At 42.6% G+C, this 13,078-nt stretch overlaps 1 protein-coding gene across 3 annotated transcripts in view; it reads right to left on the bottom strand.

The window, feature by feature from the left end:
* The window catches only part of PTPRG (protein tyrosine phosphatase receptor type G), a 922,721-nt gene extending 910,388 nt beyond the window's left edge, over window positions 1-12,333 (bottom strand). Inside the window, exon 1 of one of the 3 annotated variants that reach the window (XM_070738149.1) lies at window positions 11,353-12,333. In XM_070738149.1, coding sequence (XP_070594250.1) covers window positions 11,353-11,437 — 85 coding nt within the window. In that variant the 5' untranslated portion in view covers window positions 11,438-12,333. The remainder of the gene's footprint in view (window positions 1-11,352) is intronic. The other 2 variants (XM_070738150.1, XM_070738152.1) reach the window with 2 other exon arrangements.
* Between the last annotated feature and the right edge of the window lie 745 nt (window positions 12,334-13,078).

The raw sequence follows: 13,078 nt of genomic DNA, 5'->3' as shown, positions 1-13,078 counted from the left end.
CTGCTACTGGACATTCTAGGAATTGTAGATCAGCAATACCTGTAATGTCTAATTTTATTAAACAATTTAAAACTAACTATCCGGTTGTTTACTACGGGGGTCCACAACCCCTGGGCTATGGACAAGTACCAAAAATGGTGGAAGGTCTTAAGCATAAAACTTATCAGGAAAGACTTCATGAACTCAATCTGTATAGTCTGGAGGACAGAAGGGAAAGGGGGGACATGGTCGAAACATTTAAATATGTGAAAGGGTTAAATAAGGGTCAGGAGGGAAGTGTTTTTAATAGGAAAGTGAACCCAAGAACAAGGGGACACAATCTGAGGTTAGTTGGGGGAAAGATCAGAAGCAACGTGAGAAAATATTATTTTACTGAAAGAGTAGTAGATGCCTGGAACAAACTTCCAGCAGACGCGGTTGGTAAATCCATAGTAACTGAATTTAAACATGCCTGGGAGAAACATATATGCATCCTAAGATAAAATACAGGAAATAGAGGTCTTTTTCTGCTGTCAAGCTTCTATGTTTCTATGTTTCTACGTTTCTACCAGGCCATGGCCTATTTGCAACAGGGCCACATGAGTGGCAAGTGTATGCATACACATACAGTTCAACATGTGAGCAGTGGGCCACCGCACATGCACATTAAGTTGCACATACATGTGCACCAGCCCACTGCTTGTGCTGCTCAGTCCTGCCAAGCCACAAAGGTTGGGGACCTCAGGTTTACAATGTAAACTGACCATATGTAGTTTTCTATCGATTATATACATTAAGCCCTACACAAAGTGGAACCAATCACCGTTTTTTGAAAGTATTTTTATATGTTTATTTATATCGAGATTTTAATGAACTTTATTGTAGGATAAAAATACAAAAGGGTACAAACCAGATGACTTACAAGGTCTCTTCCAACTCTGTTAATCTATTAAAGAGAGAAGGGTGCAAAGAGAAAGGAAGACAGTTGCAGTACGCTACTAAAACACCCCCAAAACCCTCAACTTTTTGCTTTACATTTCACAGTACTTCAAGCCAATTATAGCAAAAGTCATTCTAATCCTCAAAACCTAAAATCAAAGTTCGGGGGGGAGGTCAGTTTCAAGTCAAAAGTCCAGAAGTAGTTTTTAAATAGAAACATACAGTAACTAGATAAATTCTTCTCTTTAATTGAAATAATCAGTTTCGCCATCTCTCTGTCCAAAATTACCATCTCTGCCAACTCCGTTGTAAGCTTCTTTGCTTTCTCAAATTTATATAGCCACCTATCGCATGAATGGGCTTTATTTAAATTTAATTTAAAACTGCTTGAAAACAAATCAATCATTTTATATGTAAAACAGAGGGGCCTTTGTTTTAATAGTCCAATTTTTAAAAAAACGAAAGGGAGAAATCTAAGGGCCAGGGCTACAACAGAGGATGTAAGAATCTTTGGTTAACCTTAGTCCTTAAAACAGAGAATGTTAGGATGATCAGTTCTATAGAGTCTCAGTATGACACTATTGAGAGCAGCCAGCCACCATAACTTGAAAAAGCAAATTTTGTTTGGATACAGACCGTGTCCAATCACCAAGAATTATGTTATCTAAAGCTAAGCATCTTATTGTCAGACTTAATGTAGCCACCTGGATTAGAAACAGCTAATCCAATGCATTAGTCTCTCAGAGTTCTGATTAGATTAGAAAGAGTTTTAAGACTATAATACAAGAATTCCAATGAGCATTTCACCTTCAAATGAGAAATCTATATTCGGGAACTGGATATAGGAAGACCATCCCCTTTTCTTCATTCCTGGCTTTTCTGATGGTACAAGACCAACTTGAAAGTTAGCCCTAGATTTATCAATATGATAACCAGCTTCCGAGTCTTTGGAGAGGGGCGGCATTCAAACCTAATAAATTATTATTAAATTATTATTATTCCACACTTACCAAAATAGTTTGGACCAGCAATGGAAGATTTAAAATTGGAACTAGCAGGATTTCTAAAAACCACTAGTATAAAAAAACAGTTCTCATCAAAACCATATAGAATCTGGGCCTTTTTCTCTTGTAACTGAATACCAAGTACCAAATTATACGTTGTGTGATTTGTTTTTCTAAAAAAGCAAATATTTCCATTAAAAGGGCATTTGGCAATAAAACATCCCAAATCCCACTGGTAGAACATACCCGTTAGTGATAAGCATTTCTGATGCGTATCTGATAATTTTTCTTTTCTTTCTCCTCTTCTCTTCCTGTCGAGACCAGTGTTCCCTCTAATTTTTTTGGGGGGTGGGCGGAAAAGTAGTGTCTGAGCGGCACTCTTTCCCTCTCGGCTTCTGGGCAGGTTTGAAAAACTCTGAGTTGATGATGATTTTTAAATGAGCCATTGCTCACTGCTCAGCTTAGAGGGAGCTATGGTCGAGACCAAAGCATTTTATGTGATCTAGCCAAAAGACTGCCTCAAGACCATCAATATCCCTGGGCTGAGGGTGATAGCTGTTTTCCATGTGGAAAGTCAATGCATTTTCTTCAACAAATTAGTATTTTATTTTTTAAAAAAAATAAACCCTCAAAGGAGCACTGAAAAGCAACATCTTCAAATAATGGATTCTACAAATATGTCGATAGACATGGATATATAGATATAAATGCGTAATAATAGATTTTATAACTAGTAATTAGCTGTTCCATGCCTTACATGCACAAACCAAAACCAGATGCAACATTTTCACACTAGCCTGGGTGCAAAACCCCTTTTTCTCACTTCCCGAGCTATATTTATTGCGATACTCAGCTTCTAAGACTGTGCAAGGTTTCAAAAGCTACATTCTTGCATCATTAACTACAGAACCAGCTTCCATAAGCTTGCTAGGCAATATCAAAAGTCTTCCCTCTGCCGCTTCTTCTTCTGAAGCCTGCTTACAAGTTCATGTCTACTGCCTAGGAAAGAAGACAGAGATACTTGGCATTCTTAATCTTCAAGGACTTCATTAGACACTTTCCAGAAAAATGTAGTGCATGAGGGGAAAAAGAAAAAGCAGTCATTAAAATGTAAGACCTGTCATTTCCAATAAGCTCTGGGGCTAAGACAAATCTTGGAGGACCCTCTGTTCTATATTCGATGCGTTCTAAAGGACATCTCAAATCCTTGTGTTGTTCAAAAGTCTAAGTAAGTCCCCAATTCAAGCACTTTTTTTAAAAAAAGAAACTTAAACAGCTTATGTGAATAAGATGCAAGGAAACTGGCCTTTAAACGCTTATGGATACAGCAAGAAAGGTAAAACTTCAAAAAAAATCTAGTCTAGGCAGAATCTCTCAAATTGTAATAAATCTGCCTCAAAAGCTGCATATGTGCTCCAAAACAATTCAATAAAAGTCCTCGAGGGAAATTTGCACCTCGCTTTCCTGACAACAGCATGGAAGTGGGTTTATCATGCTGTCTTCTGGGATGATTTTCAACTTCCACTCTGGGTCTCACCTCAAGGGTTTCCTAGTGGCCTCCTATCCTAAAACTAGCCAAGTCTGAAATCCTATTTAAATAAAAATAAAAACCAGCCAAGGGTGGCTAGATGCTGCCATCTGCTGAAAACTTTTCTATACCAAAGAAATGTAAGAATAGACAACTCAGTCCACGGGAGGATCTACATAATGTATTAAATTTCTATTTAACCGACATTTGTTGAATAAACTAGAGTTTGCAAAATCATGCAAATGCCATCATTTAACATGAGTCATTGTGCTACCGTAATCCATACTCTTCAGGTTCTTTAGTTTTACTTTACTATGGTCTCTTAATGGATAGTTTACCATTTTATAATAATCCATGATTTACAACTGAATATATGATAAATTAGACAACTGATTTAAAAAGTGTGGCTTGGTACAAAATATGAAGTTATCAGTGTCTTCATCCTATAAAGCAGGGGGTCACTTGCTCACCACACCCGCCCCCATTTTAGCAAAGGGTAAAAAAGTTGTGATGACAATTCGTCATTGCGAGTTTGACACCCCTGCTATAACTTGTTCAAATCTCTTTTGATCATGATTGCACATAAATGAAGCAGGTCAAAGAATTACTTAAATGACTACAGTTTCGTATAATATGACAATTCGGCAGCTATTGTCAATAGTATTAAATAAAGCAAAGCTGGTTTTAAAAATTCAAATGTATTGTTTAAATATGAGTTGTTTGTTTGTTATTGTTTAAGTAGCTCTTTACCTCAAATAGCTATTTGCAATTATTTACACCACCCAAAGCACATACACACAAAAAGAATTGCATACATTTGTAGCAAACCTTTATAAAAAATAAGCGAAGGGAAGCACACCAATTTCAGGCAAGAATATTTCATAAGTATGAATGGCAATGTAGCCATGGATGCTCATATTAAGAATACGCCTTTTGCTTATTGTTTCATTTTAAAAATTAAACATCGGCTGATTTTTGTATTAAGAATTATGAGATCGCAGGTTAACCAATAAGGATTGTTCATTTTAACTTTTTAAGTAAAGGCACAGCAGCCTGACTATTTCTTATTTTCCAGTCTGCTGTCTCTCCTCTCACAGCCAACTCCAGGATCTTACACTTCCTTCCACCCACATGTGCTCACATTGCAATCTGTTTTTCCAGCACCTGTTGTCACGTATTTTACTGTGCATTTGTAAAACCTGTCATCTCCAGTGGTATCGTGAATGGCTTCTCATTGCAAATTCCTCTATGCTCACCTATTTTTGCTTTCTATCACTCTTGCACTCTGGTTTCTTTTTTTTTGAAAAAAGAAAAAAGGATACAAGTACTGTGGGAATCTCAGCATGACTATTTACAGCAGTCTTTCTCAACTTGGCAGCATCAAAAGAGTGTGAACTTCAGCTCCCAGAATTCCCCAGCCAGCACATTGGCTAAGGAATTCTGTGAGTTGAAGTTCACATATCAATTAGTTGCCAAGGTTAAAGAACACAGATTTATAGTACAGTATAGTGCAGTGATAACAAACCTACAGCATGGGTGCCACAGGTGGCATGCAAAGCCATATCTGCTGGCATGTGAGCTGTTGCCCTAGCTCAGGTCCAATGTTCATGTGTGTGCTGGCCAGCTGATTTTTGGCTCACACAAAAGCTCTGGGAGGGCATTTTTGGCTTCCAGAAAGCCTCCGGGGAGATGGGGGAGGGCGTTTTTATCCTCACCCGGCTCCAGGGAAGCCTTTGGAGCCTGGGGAGGGCAAAGCACGAGGCTATTGGGCCCACCAGAAGTTGGGAAACAGGCCATTCCCAGCCTCCAGAGGCCTCTGGGGGGTGGGGGAAGCTGTTTCCGCCCTCCCCAAGCATTGAATTATGGGCAAGGGCACTCCTGCATATGCGACAGGGCACCCTTTCAGAAGGTTAGCCATCACTGGTAGAGTGTATGCAGGGGTGGGCTACTGCCTGGATGGGGGGAATGCAGTGGGGTAGCAAAAATGGAGCTCTACCCCAGAATACCCAATTTGCACTGAAAGATGTTGAAACAAAATGTATAAGCCACGCCTACAGTGTAGTAGTAAAAATTTTGGTAGCCCATCACTGAGTGTATGGGAATACAGTATTCCGGCACCACCATTTTATATCACAGCTACATGTGTCTGAAAATAATGCAAGCACAGTCACATATGATATGTGTAATTCAGGACTGATTTACTGCAGAGTACCTCCAGGTTTCTGACTTTGCGGACTGGCAAGAGGTAGGGAATGATTCATGCAGGCGACCAAATGAACAAATGAACCATGTGCACACATGCTCACCTACTACTGGTGCAAGTCAGGATGCGTATGTATGTGTGTGCTCACCAGACATTTCTACGGCCCACTTGCAAATCCCTCATGTCCCACTAGTGGGCTGCAGCCCACAAGCTGGTGACCCTTGATACTGATCATAACTGTTCAATTTTGCAGACCATGAACTCTGATTTACAAACTACAGTGATACCTCTACTTACGAACTTAATTCTTTCCGTGACCAGGTTCTTAAGTAGAAAAGTTTGTAAGAATAAGCCATTTTTTCCCCTAGGAATCAATGTAAAAGCAAATAATGTGTGCAACTGGGGAAATCACAGGGAGGGTGGAGGCACTGTTTCATCCCAGGAGATTCCTAGAGAGGCCCCACAGAGGCTTCTTCCTGCCTTTTCCAATTACAGTGGAACCCCGACATAAGAGCTGCTCTACTTAAGAGCAACTCGAGATAAGAGCTGGGAGGGGAGAGATATTTTTGTTCTACTTACAAGCCCAAATTCGAGATACAAGCGCCAAGGAGCTGTCTCCTGAAGCCAAACGCTAACTTCCGCGTTCGGCTTCAGGAGACAGCTGCGAAGCGGCGCACGTGTTTTAAAAGGTTGCAGCCGGCCTGGGGGGCTCGGGGGGGTGCTTGCAGCTTTCTTTCTTGCTCTTTTTCTTTCTCTCTTTTACCTTCCCTTCCTCTATTTCTTCTTTTCTTTCTCCTTCCCACCTTCTTCCCTCCCTCCCTCCCTTCACTCATTCCTCTCTTACTCTCCCCTTTCATAAGTTTCCTTGCTTCCTTCCTCTGTTCCTGTCCCTTCCCCCTTTCTTTCTTGCTCTTTTTCTTTCTCTCTTTTACCTTCCCTTCCTCTATTTCTTCTTTTCTTTCTCCTTCCCACCTTCTTCCCTCCCTCTCTCCCTTCACTCATTCCTCTCTTACTCTCCCCTTTCATAAGTTTCCTTGCTTCCTTCCTCTGTTCCTGTCCCTTCCCTCTTTCCTTCCTTCCTTCCCACCCTCCGTCCATTCATTCACCCATTCCTCTCTTGATCGCTTAAAGACGGTCCCTGGTGCAAAAAGGGTTGGGGACCTCTGTCCTACAGGATTGGGTGGCAGAGAAGTTGAACATATGTAAATTTAAAAGTTTAAGAAAGTTTACAAGTTAAATGAAAGAAACTTCATTATTCATTTATATGTACATGTACATTTCTTCATTAAAAACATGTCTTTCTGCATAATTTAGACTAACTTTGTGAGTTTTTTGAGGGCTGGAACCAATTAAAATTATTTACATTAATTCCTATGGGGAAAAGTCGTTCGAGATAAGAGCTGCTCGACTTAAGAGCCCAGGTCCGGAACGAATTAAACTCGTATCTCGAGGTACCACTGTACAGTTTCGGAGGCTTGGGTTTGTAAGTGGAAAATGGTTCCTGGGAAGAGGCAAAAAACCCTTGAACACCCAGTTTTTATCTAGAAAAGTTCGTAAGTAGAGGTATTCTTAGGTAGAGGTACCACTGGGCATTACACCACTCTGCTTGTTTATGAGATCAAACACAGTGTGAACCCAGCTATTATGTTTTTAGTCATGGTTTATGATTCAATGTTAATTAAACCCACCCAAATGTGATGTATTAAACAAGCCATAACTAAAGAAGCTATGGATTATGTTTTTTTCCAATGATTACACAGCTGTATTAATTTAATTTAACAGTTTTTAACTTCCTACAATTCCTAGCATAATTTCTTATTCCAGATCTTAACAGCAATAGCTTCATGAGGTTTTCCCCAACATAACTGCCCTCCAGTTGTGCTAGATCACATCTCCAACCATACTTAGCCTGCAGGCTCTTCATAAAACGCCCCGATGCTCTGGTTGGCCTCACCAATTCAGCCATTCAAAAAAAAGTACCCTTTCCAAAATGCAGACCCTTCCACCAACATAGGAAGTTTGAAATCCTATCTCTAACCTAGCAGTGAACTACAAGACACGCCAGGGCGAGTAAATTTAACAACTTAAAAACTATGGAGAAAGCAATCCTCTCGTCATACTGACCAAACTAGCTGAAGAAATAAATACCGTGCTATAAAAATGTGAAGTTGCCATATCAGTGCCCATTCAGGGTTAAGGTATTTTCAATTTCCAATTCTTTCCCAAGCCGAAGACTGAAGCAGAGGTTGGTGCCAGGCATTCTATGTGCTTAAATGTTTTAACTGTTGGCACCAAACCCAAAACCTACACTTCATCAACATACTCTCAATTTATAATCATTAAAAACACACCCTTAGATACTACCCTTTTAGATGGCATAGATTTCAATTAACAGAATCTTCATTGTAGTATTGACCCTTTTTTTTAGCCAGGATTGTTTTTAAGTGTCATTCATCCATGTACATGTTAGCTGGACCTTGCACAAAATGCCCATAAAATGAGAACCAAATGTTCTATTGCAGAAAGGGCTACTTAATTTAGATTCCACCGATATATATTCGACAGTCTTCCACCAGTGTCACATTAAACTTACATCAGTGCTTGTTTTCTTGTAGTGTTCCCACAGCCTGTCTTCTAGGTGAAATTACTGTACAATATATAACACAGCATCAGAAAGAAAGTCGTCACTTGGAAGGATGAAATCAAGAAGGAATCAATACAAAGAAGATAAATGTTCTTTCTCACAAGCAGCAGAATATCAAACAGAGCCAAGGTTGGGGTTTTTTCCTCCATGCCTTCTCTTTTCTGTTTGACTCATTCTGAATTGTCTGGAAAAAGGTATAAAAGGGGTATGCTTCCGCTAAGATTAAACTTTTCATAGTGGTATCGATTGCTGAGCTTTTAAACCTTTATAGTACAATCCTGTGCGCATTTTTAAAGAAGAAATAAGACTACATTCAATGTGATTTACCCCTTAGCTGGAACATCTCATCAAAGAACTGCAACCTTAGCTTCTCAATTTTTTTTTCTCCTATGTATTTTTTTAATTTCATCTTATGCATATATTAACTAAAAACAATAACATCAAAAAAATCTGTCCTACCTTTAATCATAGCTATAAAGAGGTGCTAATGGAAAGTTTTAAAAAAAACGTATGCCAACCATAACAAAGAAAAGTTGCATATCAAATTAGCATATTCGTATTAAGTTTTGTCTACTAAAGAAAAATGCACTGGGGGTAAAATCAGGAAAGAGGTGTGGATGCTACAAATATGATAAATTTAGATTTTAAAAAATTTATTTAAGGGTGCCGTTCTAAAATACATGGTATGAATTGTGGAATGGACAGAGGTCCCATTAAATTTTCTGGGGTTGGAACAAAGTACAGTAGTGTGAAATTACTCCTTACAGTTCTTGAAATATTTGTAAGATCCTTGAAATATTTGTAAGAAACACATGATTTTAAAGCCTTTTTTTTTACAAGACACAAGCAGAAAGAAGTTGCTTGTACCAGTGACACATATTTTCATTCAATTTGCTAGCCATTTGCTAGCCATTATCTCTTTCATAAAGAAAAAATGGGAAAAGATAAATTGATAAACATTGGAATATTTGTCACAAAACCATCTTTATGGACATTTTATGCACTTTTAGTAATAAATAGGCAAATTCCATGCATTTATCATTTGCCGAGCTATCATGTGCAAGACTACTGAAATTTAGAGCAAATGGCAGAAGCAACTGACGCCCCTCCTTCCCATTAATGGATTTTATGGAATTGTTCTGAAATGTAGTTTTATCTGATCAGCATACACATGTTGGGAGACTTTGGGGTTATACATATGTCTAATGCAGTTCAGAAAACACAGCAGCTCAGCAGTGCCTCTGCTGGCCCATTTGTGTTACTGTATACAGTATGAAGGTGGGGTGAGAAAAATCATTCAGAGATACATAAGCTTCCTTGACATTTTTAACTTTTTCCAGGCTCCAGGATCAGCTTAGAAACGGATAAAGGTGAAAGAAAATCCATGTTGTGCTACAGCATTTTTCCAACAATGTTTCCACCTTGGATGTTTCCTACCAAGAGAACAAGCAAACACAATGTCCATTTCTCCCTCTCTCTCTCTCACTCACTCACACACAAACAGACTGATTAACCCTGTATGTCAGAAATCAGATGGCTCAAGCAAATGCCCACCACCCTAAAATGACTGGCTTGATTCCAGAACTGCCCAAAAGGGAACAAGGTTTTAGGCCATCTATCTAAAATGCCAGAATTGATATTGCTCTCCACCCTTGAGTGTATGATCTGACCTTCTCCTAACACTCTCTGTCTCTCCTCTCCATCCTTACCAAGGTCAATGGGTGTGACACTTTTCAAGTTTAACAGAACAAAAATGCAAGGACAGCTCTAAAGGAAAGCCAAAAGTCAAGGGAAGAAATAAAGGGAACCCAGTGATTTCCAAAATAGACACAATCCCCCCTTATTTCCACCTGGCCGAGTGGCTAGTTTGCCCACCCAATTTTTGAGAATGGGATTTTGTTAGTTTCTTCTCTCCCCCCATACACACACACACACACACACACACACCAGCACCACCAAGCACACATCCACAGCTGGCATTCTGTCTCTACCAAGCTCAGGGTCTTTCTAGGAAGCATTGCACCAAATGCAAGAGAAGGGCAACCAACAGGCCAAAATAAAAGCAATCCAGGTCTGAAAGGATGCAGAAAGAAAAAAAGCTTAAGAATTTCTGACAGGGAGAGAAGAGATGCATGTTATGGCAAAGGACAAAAAAAAAGGCTGAATCTCCAGCGTTCAAATAAGGGAGTTACTCTGCCTCTCCAACCAAGTCTACACAAGCTCAACCAGTAGTAGTTTGGCAGGGGAGGGAGAGAGAGATTGTGAGAAAAGAGATATTATACAGTATTCTCTCAATGTGGCTACTTCAAGGAGAAATACAACGGACAGCATCCCAAGGAACTCCGAGTGGTAAGCAGTCCTGGCCGATTAAAACAACACGGGGAGAAGCAACCAAATCACTTTCTATTGAAGGCAGGGGTGGGGAGAGAGAGAGAAACCCATTTACTCCGCATTAAGTGCAGCCAGCAGCCGGGCTGAAGGTCTCCCGCCTCGCCTTGCCCATCGCTCCAACCGAAGGGCGAAGGCGCTGCTGGCCGAGGAAGACTGCGCATCTCACCAGCAGAAGTTGTGCGGAGAACAAACGGCAAAGGGCAACGAGCCAGGATGAAAAGATCTTTTTTTTTGGGGGGGGGTGTTCCTTTCTCCCCGGTTCACCCCATCCAAACCGGAGCCCCTTAGATTAAAAGAAAAAGACGGGGGGTTTCCCCCCCCACCCTGCCCGGGAAGAGAGGAGCCTGGCTGCGGGAGGATTCCGATCATAGGGTCCAAGGGGGGGGGGGGAGATCTTGCAAAGCATTCTCTCTCTCTCCCCTCTGCTTTGGATCCCAAACTGCCTGCAACCCACCCAGCGTACACAGCCCGCCGACCACAAACGACGGCGGAGCACACAGGCGTGCAAAAAAGCCAAGCGTGTAGTGGAAAAGAGAGAAGGCGGGACATCGGGGCGACATCTGCGGGGGTTCTTCGGCGCCCTCGTCCACCCGGCTTCCCCTTCCCTGCCCCTCCCCCCAGCCTCTTTTCCAGCCCTCCACCCCACGCTTCGATTGCCACTCACCGGGGAAACACACCACGTAATGGAGCACGGAGATGGCGATTTTCAAGAAAAAGATCCAGCAACACGGTTGTAGTAGCCTCCGCATGTCCAAAACCGCACATCGGAGAGGAGGGGGGGGGAAATCAAAAGCAAAGAGGGGGAAGCTCTCTCGAAACGGCTCTAAAAACGAAAAAGGCGAGGATTCCACAGACGCGCACGCATTCCCCCTCTTTAAAACAAACAAACAAACAAAAAAGGCAACGCACACACCCGAAAAATCCCACACAAAACTTGTGGAGGGCGACCAAACTTGTACACTTCCCCCTCCCTCCACCCCCCTCGGCTGGAAACAAAAGGGAGAATAATTCTTGGGTCCTTTTCTTTGGACGGCCGCCCTCCCAAAATTTCCCGGTTCTCTCCAGCCGTCCCCGTCCTTCTGTGCACTCCCGGAGCGCAATAAACGCAAGCAGCACCCCCGTTCGCTTGGCTTTCCGTCTCTCCCGATTTGGGGATCGTGCAAAAAAAGGAAAAAAAGACGCGAGTTCCAGAGTTGAGCAGAAAGGCAGCGCCCGCTCAAAGGGCCTCGGAAGCCGAGCGAAACACTGGCGGGGGAAACTCGGGCGCCTCCCGGAGCTCACAACTTCGCGCCGAGCTTCCTCCGAGAGCCCGGCGCCGGCGGCGATCGCTGCAGAACGGAGAGGGCAGGCTCGGACTCTTCATGCGGGCCAAAGGGGGAAAGGCATTCCTGCGAAACGGCGGGTGCAGTTCAGTTCAGAGCGCGGCGGCAGAAGCGGGGAAGATTCGTCGCCCCCTTCCCAAACGATGAGCCCCCGATCGAGGAGAGGAAAGGCGGCGAAGGCGAGAACCGGGCTTCCAGCCGGAGCTGCTTTTCAATCCATCCCGCTGCTGGAAGTTGGGGCTGCTCCGGCGAAAGCTGGCGAGGCAGAGTCAGGCAGGAGCTGCTGCTGCTGCTGCTGCTGGAACCTTTCCATTCTTCCATACAGGAAGTAACATGTGAGCCTGGATCCTGGCTGAGACTTTAAAGCGGAGCGGGAGCGGAAGGGAGAGAGAGAGAGAGAAGAGGGAGGGGGGGAAAGGAGAGGAGGCGGGCGCGCGGGATGAAGGGGGGAGAGGAGGAGGAGGGCTTTGCGCGCACTCGAGGCTCTTAAAGGGGCAGCGCAGACGCGCCTCTCGCATCCAGCGGTGCCGGCAAAAAGAAGGGATAAAAACGGGGTGCCGCCTTAGTTTCCAGCCTGTTCTAACAGGCGTCCCTTCACTTTGCGTTGGGCTTCCTCGCACCTCTCGTCGTCCGCGCCCCGTTTGGGTGCTTCGCGCTTCACACGGCTCAATACGCACGTACACACACACACACGCTTCGCATGCCTACGACGTCCACCTCATTCTAGTAGCGAGCACGTGCTGGACTCTTTCCCCTCGCGCGTCAGAGGCCCCGCGTGTCCACTTACACGAGGAGCCACCCGACGACCGTCCCTCAGTTCTACACTTGCGGTTTCATTTACACACGTGTAACACCCTGTCCTACGGATTTAAAAAAAAAAGGGGGGGAAGTATCTCTGGCGTTGGCTTAACCCGGTCGCGCACCTGCCTTATTTCTCGCGCAACCCTATACAGTATTACAAATAGAAATAATAATTTAATATTATTTTATTATTATTTTATTAATTATGATTGTATTTATTTTATTAATAAATAAATAATAATAATTAAATAATATCAATTTTTTTTA

Source organism: Erythrolamprus reginae, chromosome 2, assembly GCF_031021105.1.
Source record: "Erythrolamprus reginae isolate rEryReg1 chromosome 2, rEryReg1.hap1, whole genome shotgun sequence".
In the NCBI taxonomy this organism is placed as follows: domain Eukaryota; kingdom Metazoa; phylum Chordata; class Lepidosauria; order Squamata; family Dipsadidae; genus Erythrolamprus; species Erythrolamprus reginae.
Note: the sequence above shows the minus strand (reverse complement) of the source record. Positions and strands in the feature narration are given on the sequence as shown.